This window comes from Anabrus simplex, chromosome 5 (assembly GCF_040414725.1).
Source record: "Anabrus simplex isolate iqAnaSimp1 chromosome 5, ASM4041472v1, whole genome shotgun sequence".
In the NCBI taxonomy this organism is placed as follows: Eukaryota; Metazoa; Arthropoda; class Insecta; order Orthoptera; family Tettigoniidae; genus Anabrus; species Anabrus simplex.
In genome coordinates, this window is record NC_090269.1 from 337907081 (window position 1) to 337925591 (window position 18511).

At 40.0% G+C, this 18511-nt stretch overlaps 1 protein-coding gene across 1 annotated transcript in view; it reads left to right on the top strand.

Moving 5' to 3' along the window:
* The window catches only part of LOC136874523 (locomotion-related protein Hikaru genki), a 367869-nt gene that overhangs the window by 178961 nt on the left and 170397 nt on the right, over positions 1-18511 (top strand). Inside the window, exon 4 of the mRNA XM_068227826.1 lies at positions 11028-11201. Coding sequence (XP_068083927.1) covers positions 11028-11201 — 174 coding nt within the window. The remainder of the gene's footprint in view (positions 1-11027; positions 11202-18511) is intronic.

Below are 18511 nucleotides of genomic sequence, written 5' to 3' on the forward strand. Positions count from 1 at the left end.
ACCTCAGGAGGGTTGCTGGAGTCACGAAGGAACAGGTTAAGAGAAGCGTCCTTGCGACCCAGACGTCCTGTCCGAGTGCCCCATTTAACGCAGAAACATCGCGCAGCTCGCCTTCTGTTTGCCGGTACCCACGCCAACTGGCAACTTCGCCAATGGAGACCTTTGTTCACAGACGAGTCCAGATTTCCCCTGACACAGCGTGATGGACGTCAACGTGTATGGAGACGCCGTGGTGAGCAGTACATGCCAAATGTTGTCCAGGAAGACGACCGATTCGAACAAGGCTCTGTGATGATGTGGGGTGGCATCAGTATTGATGGCCGCACGGGTCTTGTCGTCATCCATGGTAATCTTACCGCTGCGGGGTACATCGAGCAGATACTGCTACAGCATGTGTTGGTTGCTGCATACCGTGTTGGCCCTGAATTAGTACTCATGCACGACAATGCCAGGGCTCATGTAGCGTGCATCACCAGAGCTGTCTTGCGAGAACTGGACATTCAAGAGATGAAATGGCCAGCAGTGAGCTCCGAACTTAATCCCATCGAGCATGTGTGGGATAGGCTTGACAGAAGTGTTCGTGGGCGTCCTGTTCCACCACAGACTCTCCAACACCTCGAACAGGCTCTTATTGAAGAATAGGGCCTGATACCGCAATGTGATCTCTGTCGACTTATACAGAGCATGCCACGTAGGTGCCAAGCTGTGCTAAATGCTCGTGGAGGACATACACCATACTGAAGCTCTCCAACTGTGATAAAAATCCACCCTGGAGGACTGTTATCACTTTGTTTTCGCCCCTATTTGGACACTTGTGTTCTGAAAATGAACCCGAATCCATCGATGTCCTTTCGCATACTTCAATGGTAAAGGATAAAGGTTTAGTTGATAATATACCTGAGTGTGAGCTATTGTTTTGTGGAGCGTGGCATATGTTCAAAAACATGTTCCCCTAATTTTTTTGAACTGTGTATTTTTCTACCCATATCTAAAACTGTAATAATAATTGTAATAATAAAAAGGTTACAATTTGTGTTTGTTATTTAAAGTGTTATTTAAAGTGGAGGTTGTCCCTTCTTCACTCTGCCTTAGTACCGCGCATGGCCTCCTCTGGCATTGTTCAGGTCTCAGACACGCTGTGGCATGTATCCGATCAGCCTACATTGACGTCATCGTGAGGAAGAAGGTCCCATTCCATCTGGGCAAATGTAATGAGGCCTGGGAGTGTCTGTGGAGATTGTGGAAGATCAAAAAAGCCGTTCTTTAAACTGCGCCATCCATGCTCAATGCATTACATGTCCGGTGAATTAGCTGACCAATTCATATGATCGATATCCACCTCCCTGTTGAAGTTCCTCACTGATGAACCTCGATGAGGGCGAGCATTGTTGTCGACGATAATGAATTCAGCACCATATTCATCCCCAAAGGGTTGTACAAATGTTCGAAGAATTTCATCGGTATACCGTTGAGCAGTTAACGATCCTCGAATTGGTAAGAAAGGTATACTAGGGCCACCCATAATCCCAAGCCAAAGTATTACACGACTACCTCGTGATGCGTGCACATCTTGAACATGCTGGTACTTTTCACCGCGCCCTTTATGTATTCAAACTCTTTGCCGTCGTGTATCTGGCCTAAGAGATAGCTGTGTACCGTCTGCAAATGTTGCATTACGCTATTCATCCAACTTCCAATTAAGGTTGGGTGGCCCATTGTCTGCTCTCAACACGATGTCGATTGTTTAACGGAACACGTCGAATCAGTGACCTTAAATGGGGACTATGCATCCGATTGTGTACAGTTTGTGCAAATACACAGACCCCGGTTGCTCTCAAGAAATCGTCTCGTTATTGTCGAGTGAGCAGTCGAAGTTGGTCTCCACTGTGACGTTACACGGGTATACAGATTTTGACGTGGCGTTGTTTCCCTCGGTCGAACTTCCCTTGGTCTGCCAGTCACATCATTGGTCTCACTGAACCTTTTTCACGTTTTTGACACTATACTGCTGCTTTTGAATGTCCACTATGAATCAATGACACAATTCTGGCTTGGTCAGACAGGGAAATAATCACTGCATATGAAACGTAAACACTGCACTGTATCCACTACTACCAGTCTTCACCTGAAATGTCAAAGATTCACCCCAATTTCAACACAGACCGTAGTCAGCCACATTTGTTGTAATGCAAACAAGCATTGAATTACTTGTGTGTATACAGCGCTCTCTGCCACTTACAACAGGACTGCACACGCCCTACCACATAACGTGCCTAATCGCACAATATTCCAGAATTCTCTTGAGGGTTATAAATACTACTAGGTGTTCATTTTCGAACAACCATATTTTTTTGTAAAACCAGCAGTTGAAAAGTAAACACGTTTTACAAGTACGTTAGATACAAGTATCAAGTATGTTAGGTAGGTTAAATATTTTCCTCCACTAAAATAAAGTAGCCAAAAATCTTGAGAAAAGCTAATACTCCTTATGTTAGCTTACAAATGTGAATATTTGACAAAAATTTACTCCGTAGTTTCTGAGAAGAGGTAATCAATATCATGACCTAATTTTAACGTAAGATTCATCGTCAGAACTGTATAACATATGTAATGCACAATGGACGGATCAGTGGTCTGAAACACTCCTAGATTCACTACACGCACACACACGCGCACAAACAAACAAACAAACAAACAAACAAACAAACAAACAAACAGATAACGGCATTTACACGCCAATTATAATTATATGCATCATCGATCAAGACAGCGAAAATAAAGGGAATTCTTTTCGCAAGCTTCAGCCAAGACAACCAGATTTCTTCCAGACCATGGGAGGAAACGCTGAATACAACCAACAAAAATTGTAGATTAAAAAAAGAGAAAGTGAAGGAAGAAACTGGATTGAAGAAGCAGTGGAGAGTGGATGAATAGAAAGGGATATATCTATGTGGGAGCAATAAACAGAAGAGCATTAACACCCCGATGTAAACATGACAATTTGTGGAGTTTTTTCTGGCGATAAGGCACCAATGCAACAGATTATCAGATAGTGGAGTCCACTTATACATCCCAGAAAATAATGATTAAACACTTGGGTGGGTACCGACTGTGCGCGAAAGGGTCAGTTGTTGCCCTACTGGGCGCGGGTGACTGAGTTAGAAACAGTCCAACTGCATGCGAGTGGTTGTGTCGCAAATACGTTAAATGCTTGCGAGTCTTTCTGATGTAAGTAATATAAGTGTCGTATCATTAGTAGTAAATAAGCTTAGTCATTTCCTTCGAGAATATAGTCGTTAGGGCTATAGGGATAGTAACGCTGTTAACAACTGTCAAATGAGAATAATGACGCTCTATGTATATGTACTCTTTGCGTGCATTTCTATAGAGGAATGGATTCCAACAGTTCTCTGAAAGTTATGAAAAGTCAAAGAAGACGAAGTGTGGTTATTATAGATATACATTTCTCAGAGATACGGACGCAGAGCGAGGAGTATCAAGGGGGAGCAGTGTTAAAATATTTAAGTTGGTAACATATTTATTTAAATGATACTACTAATCATATTTTGTTTAGTAACGAAGTAAATTGAAATATCTAAGCCATCTTGTTTTCAGTTTCGACTCAGTTAATAATCGTTACGTTCTTCAGTCTGATGAAACTAATTTCGATTAATACATTTATAAAGTACCTAAAAACGCATGGTAGCAGTATAATACTTGAAGAAGAAACAATTAAAATAGAATGACTTCGTTCTTAAAAGAACATAATCGGATTCCATCAAATCACACTCAAACACTTTTATTCCTGTTTACATACATACGAACTTGAAATCTGGAACTTATTTTAACAAAGTCCGGCTTTCCTTACCATCCACTCCAGCATATACTGCGAAGTGTTTGGAAAACTTTTGCATTTCAAGAAATATTCGAGAAAAGAGCATGGATTTGGTTGCTCTGACAGTGGCGCGAGTCCAACTGGCAGCCAGTTCGTTGACCTTCCGCCACGTCTCGCCCTTCACCCTGGCTAGGTCAATGATATGCTGTATTTTAGTTCATGGCGTTTTGTAAACTATGCAAGGGTTCTTAATGAGCATCTAGTATGTATGCATGTACGTATGTATGTTCAGTCTTCAGCCCTAGGGCTGGTTGGATCCTCAACAGCTCTGCCATCAGCTGTCATGGATGGCCTAGGCATCACTGAAGAGGCGTACTAGGGAAATGACGAGTGATGTAGTTTCCCGTTGCTTTCCACACCGAGCCAGAAGTTGTTATTACATATCAGTCTGCCAAGCCCACTGAAATGCATGCACCAACTGACCCTACGAGCAACATCTTCACACTATTCATAGCAGGGACTGGCTGCACAAGGAATGGCATTACTAGCATCGCTCAAACCTCAGTCACTTTCATATTGTCAAAGCCAAGGATAAGACAGAGACAGATCAATGAAAGTAACAAAATTGCTCTAGCCCATACCAGAAGACATAGTGCACTGTAAACACTGGGTCCTGCCAGGAAAGGCATAAATGAGCATCTAATGGCCTGCATATTATACCGGTCATTTCCGATACTTCATTTTCGCTTACTTCAACTCTTTGGGAACAGTATTTGTATTTATTATTATTATTATTATTATTATTATTATTATTATTATTATTATTATTATTTTATATCTGGGTGGAAATTTAGTGTAAAATTTCAAACGAAAATATATTTTTTATATTCAAACAGAATAAATCATTATTATTCGAAGTATTTCTGTTAAAACTCTTGCATTTTAAGAAATATTCAAGAAAAGAGGATGGATTTGGTAAGTTTTGGCACTGAGACTCTAAATACTTCCATCTGAATGTCATAAATTTCACTTCAGTCTTCAGGACCAAACCAAACCCCATGGCACTACAACCCTTGAAGGGACTTGGCCTACCAAGCGACCGCTGCTCAGCCCGAAGGTCTGCAGCTTGCGAGGTGCCGTGTGGTCAGCACGACGAATCCTCTCAGCCGTTATTCTTGGCTTTCTAGACCGGGACCGCTATTTCACCGTCAGATAGCTCCTCAATTCTAATCACGTAGACAGAGTGGACCTCAAACCAGCCCTCAGGTCCAGGTAAAGATCCCTGACGTGGTCGGGAATCGAACCCGGGGCCTCCGGGTAAGAGGCAGGCACGCTACCCCTACACCACGGGGCCGGCAGTCATCAGGTCACTGACTGTATTTAAATATACAACGATCAAAATAAGTTATTTACAGTGAAGGAGAAGATGAGTTAAATAAATAAAACTATGGAACACAACAACGTAAATTAAACAAAATGTTCTGTTGCTGCTGGTCACCTGCCCCGGAGTCCGGCTCCATGGCTAAATGGTTAGCGTGCTGGCCTTTGGCCACAGGAGTCCCGGGTTCGATTCCCGGCAGGGTCGGAATTTTAACCTTAATTGGTTAATTTCGCTGGCACGGGGGCTGGGTGTATGTGTCGTCTTCATCATCATTTCATCCTCATCACAACGTGCAGGTCGCCTATAGGAGTCAATTTAAAAGACCTGCATCTGGCGAGCCGAACTTGTCCTCGGACACTCCCGGCACTAAAAGCCATATGCCATTTCATTTTTACCTGCCCCGGAAATGTCGTCTCATTGGTCGGAAAGATGCCTTACGTTTCGGCCAATTCACCTCATGGGTTTTGGTACTTATTGGTATTAAACGTGATTTTAACGCCCTGTTTGGAATGGATTTGGGTCGTTTTTGACGATTATATTATGAAGTTTCATACCAACGTATGTTTTCTACCATCATCTGAATTTTGAATTTTCTGGATTTGGTACCTTTTGGTACCTTGTCATATCGGGAATGGTAACTTGAGCAAAATATACATGACTCCGATTTCAGATATGAACATGAAGCAAAACTGAGATATGTATGTTCCGAAAAAACCGATAGATAAGTTAGTAAACAGAGGAAATGAAATATGAGTAAATACATTTCCTCACCACTTTTACAAACTTAGGTTCGGCAGCACTTGTATCTCACTTTACAGTGCAATATCTACAAAGACTAAACCAGTATGCTTAAAATATTTGTGCTTTGAAATATGTACATTATATCAAAACCTTACAGAAATAATTCCTTCGTTATTTCACTAATTTGTCATTTATTTATGAAACCAACTTCCAGGAAATTAATTTGGGTGACCTTATTGATTTTGTTCTTCTGCTGTTGGTTTTGAATTTTTTCCTGATCTTGCTTGAAGATATGCTGGCGCTTCTCAGTTCTATGTACACTTAATCTTGACATTCTTTTAGCACAGAGATATGAACTAGAATAGATGAGAATGGTGATGCTAAAATATTGCGTTGAAGATAACGTGGAAAGATTCACAGGCGTTTGTTGTTCTAAACATGTTCGCAGGTGGTTGTGCTCTCACAGAAAATCAATGTTTGTCTGACACGAGCAGATTATTATCCCATTTGATTTATTTTTATAACAAAGTGTTTCCAGTTATGGAATCCAATCATTCGTGTACTTCATCTATAGATTTACGTAAAGTACCGTAGTATTTCAGTTTTGTATTATAAATTTTTATTCTGCTTAGAGCCACATCTGTCACGTTTAGTCCATCTTCGTTGTTACAATTTTGTATCATGGAGCAAAGAATCTTGGCCTTCTGACCCCAACTTGGCAGGTTCGATCCTGGCTCAGTCCGGTGGTATTTGAAGGTGCTCAAACACGTCAGCCTCGTGTCGGTATATTCACTGGCACGTAAAGGAACTCCTGCGGAACTAAATTCCGGCGTCTCGAATAATTGTAAAAGTAGTTAGCGGGACGAAAAGCAAATAACATTATTATTAATTAAGAATGTCGAAGGCCTTTCTATTTTCACGCGTTACTAATATATATATTCCCTTTCGGAATATAGTTCTTTTGAAACGCAGAGTCCTGTTAAACTCATAGAATATCATTTCTTTGGCTGCGTATGAATTCCGTGTTAGCTTCAGACATACTTACCAATAAGTTCACTTTGTCAGGAGACATTCATTACTGTCTTTGTGTTGCCTGCAGTTTGTACATAGTCTACAAGAAAAGCAGGGATACTTTAACACATTGCTGACCGGATGCTTGAGCTTGTCACATACCCTGTGGACCGGACATCTTTCTACTAAGCATACTAGGGTGGCCTTGATGATAAAAATGTACGTAAATATTAAACCAGTCAAGATTTTATCTTTAAAGTTGGTATGAGTACTCAACCAATGCCCCTAGTAGTACTTCAACATATCTAAGATAAGCAAGCAAATGCGTGTTAATTCAACAACACATCATTAATATTTACATCGTTGTCGTCGTCAGAGTCAGTTGAATAAACAAGCACACTAGGTAAATTACGGCGTGTAGAGGCTTGAATATCACTTCCACTATCACTCTCACATTCAGTTTCCACTAATTCATTATCACTATATCCATTTGAACGATCATTGGCATATAATCCTTATCGTCGTCAGCTAACACCGTATTCTTGTCATTGACTGAACCGGCAGAAAGAAAGTCGACGTTTCGAAACTAAATCAAAGAATAAAAGAGGCCGTGAATTAAAGAAAAGTAGCAGATATACATCTACGATTTATTCTACTCAATGTGCAAGTTCGAAATAGTTCAATACATGGTCAAGAGATGTCACAGGAAGACTGAAAACAATGTCGTGAACAAAACCGAGATTTCTCGGGGCCCGTCACCTACCGCTGGCGAGCGTACTACGAGATTTCTCGGGGCCCGTCACCCATGTGCAGAGAGTACTACAGCAATCCCTCCCCTTCCCTAATAATTTAAGGAAACATTTTGCTCAATTACACTGATTTGGAAGTGGTATATATCTGACATGATTTTTACTGTTTCTAGCACAGATTTTCATGCTGATTTCAAATTTGAAAACATTTTTGCTCTATCAAGTCGTATTTTGAAGATGTTGACAAAGTTTTGTTTTTCATGAAACAGCGTTCTGCGATAATTGTTCTCAATGTTTTTTCATAATTTTTCATACAAAGCGGAACATTTTCATTTGCTTCTTTTTTATTGTCAGTTACAGTGAACATTATGGCATCGAAAGGTTGCATAAATTCAACAAATCTGTTTTGATACGTGTGCGGCTATGTAACAAATAAATCCAATAAGTGCCATGTGGTGCATTTGTACTCTCTTAGCTAAGGCCGTGTTCAGTGCCCTAGTGGAACTTCTGTCTGTGAGTTGTTTTGCTTGATACAATGTTAAACACACGTTGGGTGATGGAGACAAATGGTTTGAATATATTGAATCAACATATTTTAGTTGTATTGGAGCGTGGAACCACGATATCCGCCGAAAGTTATTTTTTGTTGATCAGTGCTATTTATAGTAGATTCCGAAATAATCACTCAATTTACATATCACAAATAAGACGGACGTAAATGTTACTCAGTTTACAAACACACACTCATGAATATCATTATTATGATGCTACTTTTAACAACAATTGGCTATTTAAGTAATCAATTGATTATGTTACTAAATTTCAGACGACCGTCCTTTGGCTTCGCTTAAATGAAACAGTGGAGGCCGAGATTTTTTTCATATACAACTTGAATTCGATCAGGGGTCTCCAACTGGTGACCTGCTATTAAAAATTCATCAATGCAATCTGGAACAAACAGGTGGCAACAACGACAGAAGGATACTCGTAATGAGGAGATAAAGGAGGTGAATTCGGTCATAAACTCGATGGATGAATTTATGCGAATATGCCAACTTCGGTAGTGGGGTCATATGAGACGAATGGAGGGGGATTGGCTACCTATGTGAATAATGGACTTGGCTATGAAGGAAAAGAGGATGAGATGCAGATAAATATGACTATAACTAGACTACGTTTTCAATTACATAAGGGCCGATGACCTTCGATGTTAGGCCCCTTAAAACAACAAGCATCATCAATTACATAAAGATAAGAGGTGTAGGATTAATAGAAGATAGTGGAGGTGCATAATAAATTCAACAGATATCTGCTGTCTGAACGCTGAGAACTATAAATCAGTCCATAATGAAGATGTGTGATGTATGTACTTTTTATTAAACTACAGTCCGGCTCCATGGCTAAATGGTTAGCATGCTGGCCTTTTGTCACAGGGGTCCCGGGTTCGATTCCCGGCAGGGTCGGGAATTTTAACCATCATTGGTTAATTTCGCTGGCACGGGGGCTGGGTGTATGTGTTGTCTTCATCATCATTTCATCCTAATCACGACGCGCAGGTCGCCTACGGGAGTCAAATTGAAAGACCTGCACCTGGCGAGCCGAACATGTCCTCGGACACTCCCGGTACTAAAAAAGCCGTACGCCATTTCATTTTATTAAACTACATACATCATTGCAGAAGAAATGGTGAGTTCTGGTTCGACACTGGGGAGAAATAAATATCACAGGTCAATTCGATTTAGCAGTAAGCAATAAGATGAATGGAACAATTTAAAAAAAACATCACTGCGTCAGTCCAACTTTACGCCAGGTGGAATGAGCTTGTCCACCCCTGCTGTGGAATTCACTTTTTGAGTTTTATGCCAAATGTTTGAATGTTGAAAACATTACTTAAGGCGTCCCCACACTACGTAAAACGTAAAAGTAATTAGTTTCCTCATTTGTGTCTAAAGTTGAAAAATAAAGGGCCTGGAAAGGTTTTAAATTGTGAGTCTTGGATACCTCTATCAAACTAAAAAAACGAATTTTGAAAATCACTTCCGGACTAAATAAATTTCAGGAGAAACAGCCCAAAATCGCTTATTTCTTTACTCGTTTTCTTTTTTATTTAAATCCTAGCCAAATTAACTTATTTACATAATTCTTTCTGTAATAATGTGTTCCTTGGTTCAATACCCTCAGGCGTTTTTTATTTTTGAAAAATCTCCACACCGAATGTAATAATTACATAATTATTATAAAGACTTACGTGAAACTCTGCATTGACTCACATTAGCGCTCGTAGTGGTGCTTAAGTGAAACAATGCCTTGACTCACATGAGCGCTCGTAGTGGTGCTTAAGTGAAACTCTGCATTGACTCACATTAGCGCTCGTAGTGGTGCTTAAGTGAAACTCTGCATTGACTCACATGAGCGCTCGTAGTGGTGCTTAAGTGAAACTCTGCATTGACTCACATTAGCGCTCGTAGTGGTGCTTAAGTGAAACTCTGCATTGACTCACATTAGCGTTCGTAGTGGTAGAAAAAAGGCAAACTGCTAATCTAATCGACCGGATAACGATGATTAAGAAAAGAATTGTAATTTTTAGAAATAAATAAACAATATATCCTCCTTTTTTATTAGATTTTATTTACCTAAAATTTGTAGATCATGTCCCTAGGATGTTCTCAACATTGAGTTGCTTGCCCGCGGGTTTTTAATTAATGATGCATACATAACATATGTAATCAAATAAATGTCATGTTTCCAATTTCAATTTGTAATGCAATTTTTTACTACCTAAGATTTATTTAAGGGATTTTGCGTCAAGGTCAAATGTTGTTTTTATCTCTTTTACTGAAGTACACGTACAGTCTTGGAAAAAACGATTGTACATGACGAATCAAAATAACATTGCTTCAAAACACTTCAAATTTACTTTCAGTTCATAATTTACCACATTTTCTAATGTAAACGAAATCAAATATAATTTTTCTGCCGGCCACTCAATTCCTGGAAATAGTTGCGACCCTTTGGCCTAGTGAAGGTGGAAACCCGTAAGTTTTATACCTTTAGACATTTAGAAAATGACTGACTGTGGTGAGGGGAAGGGGGTGCATACGTTCTCTGAGACCTCGAATTTATGATGAAAAACAACCAATGGACGTGATTGGTGTTAGTTCATATATGGCTAAGATCTTTAAGTTGCTGTGTCCTACTCCACGACTTGGTGAAATTTACTTATGTCATCTCGTTGTATTAATTAAGCAATGCGTTTATGTTCTTCTGAAGATCGAAAATAATTCATTTCCTCTTCATATGTTTGTTTCAGAGGATGCCCCACCAACCATTCTTTTCAAAATCCTGTCCGGCACAGCGTCTGTAGAGTCATCAGGAAAACTCTCTGTGCTTTCGGGAACAATACTGCACCTGGAGTGCCTGTTCTCCCGTAAGCTAGGCAACCCGGAGTGGACGTGGACTTCCACTTTCAGACAATACCTGACCGGTGAGTTTCCATGGTGATATTATGTGTTACACTTGATACTGTCTGTGTCTGGAGCTAATTGGCAGCTTATTGTGTTCCTCTTTATAATTAAACTAGCTATATTACCCGGCGCTGCCAGGGCATTTTATTGGTTCCTTTAGGTATTCTATTACCTGTTAGTTATGTGTGAAGGAAATTTTTGTAGATTTCGTTATTTTGACGTTGACTGATTAAGAACTATTTTGTAGTTTAGAAGTTACTGTTGTGTTCATTTTCAAGTCTTACAGATTATTTCCTTTCTCATTAATCAAAATAATATCGGTAAGTTTGGACATTTTCTTCATCACCACTTTTCGCCATGCCTACGCAGCTAAACTGGTACTTAAACGGCATCCAGAGTGCTCCAGTATAACTCAGCGACCACGGAAACTATGGATTCGACGCTATCATCGGTCGTTTTCGATTATTATTATTGTACGTCATTCCCTCCCTTAGGTTTGCTAGAAGATGTTTTACTCTTCCAGTATCTTTTCGATATAGTAATTCGTATTTGTACGAAGTTTGGTTGAGAGCTATTCTGGAATATATTGTACAAACGTACATCTAAAATTTAAGTATAGACATGATACTGTATAGGCTTTTGGGCTTATGGCGTGTCAAGAAAATAAGGTGAAATTCTTTACGTTTCGCAGAGAACTGTGCTCTGCGTCATCAGAAGAAAGTCTCGCCTGTCCGCGAGAAAGGCTCTTGACAGTATCATGTCTATAAGTTCGGGCCGTGAAAGCATCAATGACTACAATTATTTAAGTAATTTTCTCTTTCACACCTTTTACTTTTAGGATTTGTATTTCTTATTTCAAGTGTTCTTTTTAAGCAAAGCAAAGCAAAGGAAAGTCACCTCCGTACAGGCCATGAAGGCCCTTGGAGGAGTGGAAGGTAAAGGCTTCCACCATTGTTAACCTCGGCACGTGATGGGATAGAGTGGTTAGCTCTACGCCCGACCGCCTTTGCCCCCAGGAATTAACCTGGTACTCATTTTTGGTGTAGGTTGAGTGAACCTCAGGGCCATATGCACCTCCGGAAGTGGAAATCTCGTTTCTTAAATTTTACGACTTCCTGACGGGGATTCGAACCCACGTCCTTCCGGGCGAACCGAGCACGCCTATACCGCCTCGGACAGGCAGCCCCTGTTTTTTAAGTTTTCTTAATTGCGACGCTGATTGTTTGTTTATGAACTCTTTTGTTAATTTTTATATTGAAATATTGTTATGTGTATGATTTTAGGTTTTAGCTTGAAATTATTTTGTTTTGCAGCCCATATTGTCTGGGAAGTAGTTGATCCTTTCAAACAATAATAAAAATAAGTTATAACGTAATGTATTTACGCGTCACATTATAGATATGATGTACACTGTCACTGGGATTGTCACCAATCAGCCGGTCGACACCGAAAACTGTGTAAAGAACATTAATCTCGGTGAATTTGGATATTTTCTTTATCACCCCTTCTAAATCACCATGCCGATGGGTGCTGAACTTGGACTTAAACGACGTCCGGAGTGTCACTATTCATCTCAGTGACCCCGGAAACTATGGATTCGACACTAATATAGCCTGTTTTCGATTATTTTACATGTCACCCCCCTCCCCTAGTGGTGTCTTATCCCTACACTATCTTTTCGAGACAGTAATTCATATCCGTACCGAGTTTAGTTGAGAGCTGAGATTGGGTATGACATTCAACTAAAGGACATCCGAAGTGTCAGTATTCATCTAAGTGACCCCAAAAACTATGGATTCGACGGTAACATTCGTCGTTTTCGATTATTGTTTAGTATCATCCTCCGTCAGGGGTGCTAGAGGTGTCTTACCCCACAAATGTTTGCTCAAATAGTATAGTAAGTCATGTATGCACCAGTTTTAGTTGTGAGCTATGCTGGAATACAACACATACATCCATAGTCTCGGTCATTTCTGACATTCTTTTTTCATCTCTTCTCAACCTCCATTCCGACTGGGCCTGAAGTATGAGTTGAACGGCATCCAAAGAGTCACGGGGTTAGGGGAGTCCTTCCTCCACAGTCATTTATGTTTGTTTGTTTGTTTGTTTGTTTGTTTGTTTGTTTGTTTGTTTGTTTGTTTGTTTGTTTGTTTGTTTGTTTGAAAGCTATGCTTCAACGTACATTCATCCATAATCTCGGTTATTTTGGATATTTTCTTCTTCATCCCTTCTCACCTTCGTGCCGGTGCGGGTGAACTTCGTCTTAAACGACATCTGGAGTGTCAATATTCATCTCAGCGATGCCAAAAACGATGGATTCTACTTTAATATTGGTCCTTTCGTATTATTTTTATACTTCATTCCTTTTCCACTCCCGCTCAGACGGGTGCACACACATAAATCCATAAACTGGACCATTTTGGACTTTTTATAGCCCTTTTTACCCCCATGCCGATAGGAACTGAAAACGACATGCGGAGTGTCACTGTTCATCTTAGCGACCACGAAACTATGTTTTCGACACTTTTTTCGATTAGTTTTATATATGCCACCCCCTCCAGATCACAACCCGTAGGGGTGGCTTACCCCCATAGTCCTTTTCTCAAAACAGTCAAATGTGGAACAGAATCTCTCCTTGGCCAAGCCTACATTTACGCACGAGCCTACTTCGAACACCAGGCCTGTATTCTAATGCAGAATCCTTGAGCTGACGTTGTCATGGTTACTGCTGGTCATTTCTTCATCCAATTCCTAGAGCGGGGTAGTTTGATGCCAACATCTCCAAAACGGATAGTTTTAGGCCCTTAAAACATGGTTTTCGGGGCCCATAGGTCCATACCGAGCTTTGTTCTACGCACCGTGAGGCTTAACGTGAGCTTTGTCTTGTCCTTGTACGACAAATTAAATATTTCGCCTACATTAGCCTATGTTAATGATCCAAAGGGCATAGATATACGGAATGGAGAGGGATAATTAAAATTTCTTGTAGATGGGGTTACCCGCAGTGTTCTGAAAGGTAAGTATACCAAATTTGGTTCAGATTGGTGGAACGGTATGGATGTGTTTAAGGTACAGACAGACAGACAGACATTCTGCTTATAGATAATATCACTGCTGTAAAATCTTGGAGCTGTCGTTGCCATGGTTACGGCAGTTCATTTCTTTATCCCATTCCTAGAGCAGGGGTTCTGAGATCAACAGGTACTGACTCCGGTGACTTACGTATAATCAGTAACCTGTACTGCAATCAACTTGCAAATGTCGAAACTGATCACGGAACTTCAGAAACTGCTTCGATCAGCTCAATTTTAGATATTATCTGCCGTTTGGTGTGACATTGGTCATCCAAGATCTTCTTTTTCTTCTTCTTTTCTAGCCTATTTCAATCCACTGCTGGATATAGGCCTCTTCCATGTGCTTCCATCGTCTTCGGTCTTGAGCCACTTGGAACCAGCGTGTTCCAGCCAACAGCTTTATGTCGTCGAGCCATCTCTTCAGGGGTCTTCCAATGCCTCTCTTGTGTCCCCATGGTCTCCAGTGAACAATCCCAGAGGTCCACCTGTTGTAGTCTTGTCGAGCTACGTGTCCTACCCATTGCCATTTTAGTCTTGCTACTATCTCTAGGATGTCTGTTACATTAGTTCTTCTCCTGATGTCCTCTGAACGGATCTTATCCCTAAGGCTGATCCCTAGCATCTGTCGCTCCATGGCTCGTTGTGTTCGCTGAAGCTTGCGAGCACTTTCCTTCGTCAGAGTCATCGTTTCCAGACCGTAAGTTGTAACTGGCAGCACGCACGTATTATAAACCTTGGTCTTCAGGTTAATTGGAACATCCTTGTTGGTGAAGATGAATCTTAGTTTTCGGAATGCAGTCCAACTCATACCTATTCTGCGAGGAATTTCTGCACGTTGGTTGTCTTTTCCAAGTTTTATCTTATGTCCAAGATAGCTGTACTCATCGACAGCTTCTATATATTGGTTTCCCATTTTAAGTGGTCGACTCTCTGGGCTTAGTATTCTCGTTTTATTAATGTTCATTTCCAAACCAATCTTAGCAGAAGCAGTTTTTAATTCTTGGATCATGCTTTCTAGCTCATCTAGATTTTCACTTATGAGCACAATGCCATCGGCAAAACGTAGGTGGTTCAAATATAACCCGTTGATTTTTATTCCTTGATTATCCCAATGAAGGGTTTTGAATACATCTTCCAAGGCAAGGGTAAACAGCTTTGGAGAGATTGTGTCAACTTGTCGAACTCCTTTGCCAACTGAGATTTTATTGGTGATGAGGTCTTCGTCCACTCTGACTACCATTGTTGCTTGATCATAAATGTTTTCCAGAAGCTTTATATAGCCTACCTTGAGTTTATCATGGCATTTTGAAGTGCCTTCATGATTGCCCAGATCTCCACTGAGTCAAAAGCTTTTTTATAATCAATGAAGGCCAGATGAATCTTGATGTTGTACTCAGTGGTTTTCTCAAGAAGAAGACGAATAGTCTGGATGTGATCAACAGTTGAGAAACCTTTACGAAATCCCGCTTGCTCGGCAGGTTGATAAAAATCCAGTTCTCTTGTGAGGTGGTTGGTTACAATTTTAGTCAGGAGCTTGTAAAGGTGTGATAACAAACTCACAGGACGATAGTTTTCTAAATTTTCCTTATCACCTTTCTTGAAGAGAAGTATCACTTCAGCATTTTTCCAATTTTCTGGTATTCTTCCAGAGTTAATACACTTGTTCATGAGTACCCAGATATTTGAGAGAAGACACTTGCTCAACTATTTGGTCTTTTATTGTGAGATTTGTCCGAATTGTCTTCTTAGAGAACACCATAGGTTTCGTCTTTGAGGGGTTAACGTATAATCCAAACTCTTCACTGTGCTGAACTAAGGAGTTTATCATGCACAGAAGGGCAGGCATATCATTAGCTATGACAACAGTATAATCTGCATATCTGATGTTGTTGTACGAATTCGTATGATCTGCTGCTATATATTTTCTGTTTTCCTATATGGATGTGAAAGCTGGACTCTGGATCCAACCACAGGAAAACGTATTGATGCCTTCGAAATGTTCCTGTATCGCCGTCTCTTGCGGATATCCTGGGTAATGAAAATCTCAAATGCCGAGGTCCTTCGTCGGATGAAAAAGCAAAAAGAACTACTGCTCACCATAAAACAGAGGAAAACACAATACCTAGGACATATCATGAGAGCTTACAGCTTATTATCGAAGGAAAGATACAGGGAAGAGATCTGTTGGGAGAAGAAGAAATTCATGGCTGAAAGACCTTCGAAGATGGCACTGCTGTACTTCAGAAGTGGCATTCCATTCTGCGCTGTCATGATCAGAGCTAGTTACGTGGATCGCCAAACTCCGCTTGGAGACAGCGTCTTAAGAAGAAGAAGAGCAGGGGTAGTGTGGTGCCAATATCTCCATAACGGTTGGTTTTAGGGCCCGTATGGCTAACTGAGTTTTGTTCTTTGGGTCAAGGGGCTTAAATTGAGCTTTGTCTCGTCCTTGTAGGACAAATTCGATATTTCACCTATATTAGCCTAGTATTTTTATATCTTCCACCGTGCCCCCCCACTCGAATTGTATTGAAAATAAAATACAGGCCATGTCCCTCAGGAATAATGAATATTTACATAAAACAATTTTTTAGAATCGGTCCCTGAGATTACCCATTACATACAAACGAACTTTACCTCTTTATATATTAGTATAGATAAACTTTCGAGACACGAATAGCGTTCACCTTATGAACCTCGAGACAGAATGTAGAACATGAACTAGTTTAAAATATCGATCCAAGATGTTCCGTTAACTGTATACATGGAAGAAAGGGTAGAAAACCTGATAGCTTTGTTTAAGTGCCATAATATTCTTCACACAGGCTTCAACATGTACCTCATTGGAAGACTGCACAATGCGTTAAATGGTACTGAGAAATATATGTAAGTGCATTTGTTCGTGCATTAATATCCATATTTTTACGTTTGTGCATATGTCGAAGTTAAGATCTCTTGAGGCGAATACAGTTTTCGTGATTTCTGCACTTCATTTCAACACATTACATGCAGCAGAGCATTTTTAAAATTTGAATGGTCTGCGGAATAGTATTAAACAGTTGGAATCACAGGTCATGAAGCTTTCCGGCAGTTAGAAGGTGGTTGATGCTGCCGCCAAACGTGTGCTTGCAGTAAGTGGAAAATATAATAATGATGTGAAGTATGGAAAATATAGTAATGATGTGGTAAAAGTCCTTGCAAATAATAATGGACTTACAGGCTAAAGAAAATGAGCAAAGTCCTTTAGGTTCTTATGGCGATGAGTACATTAAATTAGCTTAATTGCCTGTTTTTTTAAGTTTTGTTCCCTCACTTATTGTGATGCTGAAATGGCATTTTCTGTAGATAGGTATACTTTTAAAGAGGGGAATAATAAGCTATAGCCAGAAAATACGGAGAAAGTGAGATACTGTAACTTACAAATTCAGTTTGGGTCGAATGGTTAGAGAGGGTAGGAATAATATGTTAGTGTGTATGTAAATACGAATGATTTTAGTTTTACAATTAAACAGGTTAATACTTCATGTCTTGTTGCTAGTGTTTATTTTCCAACGTATCCTATACAACAGTAAAGTTGCGGACAGGAAGTTTTTAGTGTACATAAAGAAATATTTTCACTGGGGTAATCAGATAAACGGAATTGTAAATAATGATTACAGATTTCTTCACACGGTTATGAGAGTATTTAAGGGTTGTAGTAAGAATGTAAAGGAGAGGACATAAAAGTCTCTCGTATGAACACAATAATTAGAGTATGTTTCCAGTGTATGGGACCTACACCAGAATCATTTGATTCAAGAGCTAGAAAAATCCAAATGAAAGCAGCTAGATTTGTTCTGGGTGAATTCCAAAAAAAGAGTAGCGTTACCAAAAGGTTAAAAAGTTTGAGCCCAGAAGACTTGAGGGAAGGGAGATGAGCTGCTCGACTAAGCGGTATGTTCCGAGCTGGCAATGGAGACATGGCGTGGAATGATATTAGTAGACGAATAAGTTCGAGTGGTGTTTTAAAAAGTAGGAAAGATCGCAATATGAAGATAAAGTTGGAATTGAAGGGAAGAAATTAGGACAAACATTATTTTATAGGAAGAGGAATAGGGATTGAAATAATTCACCAAGGGAAATGTTCCATAAATTTCCAACTTCTTTCAAATCATTTAAGAAATGACTAGGAAAACATCTCATAAGGACTCTGTCACGTGAGAGACTGCCTTAATTGCAGAGCAGTGGTTACTGATGATGATTGACCCGTCTACGTCTTA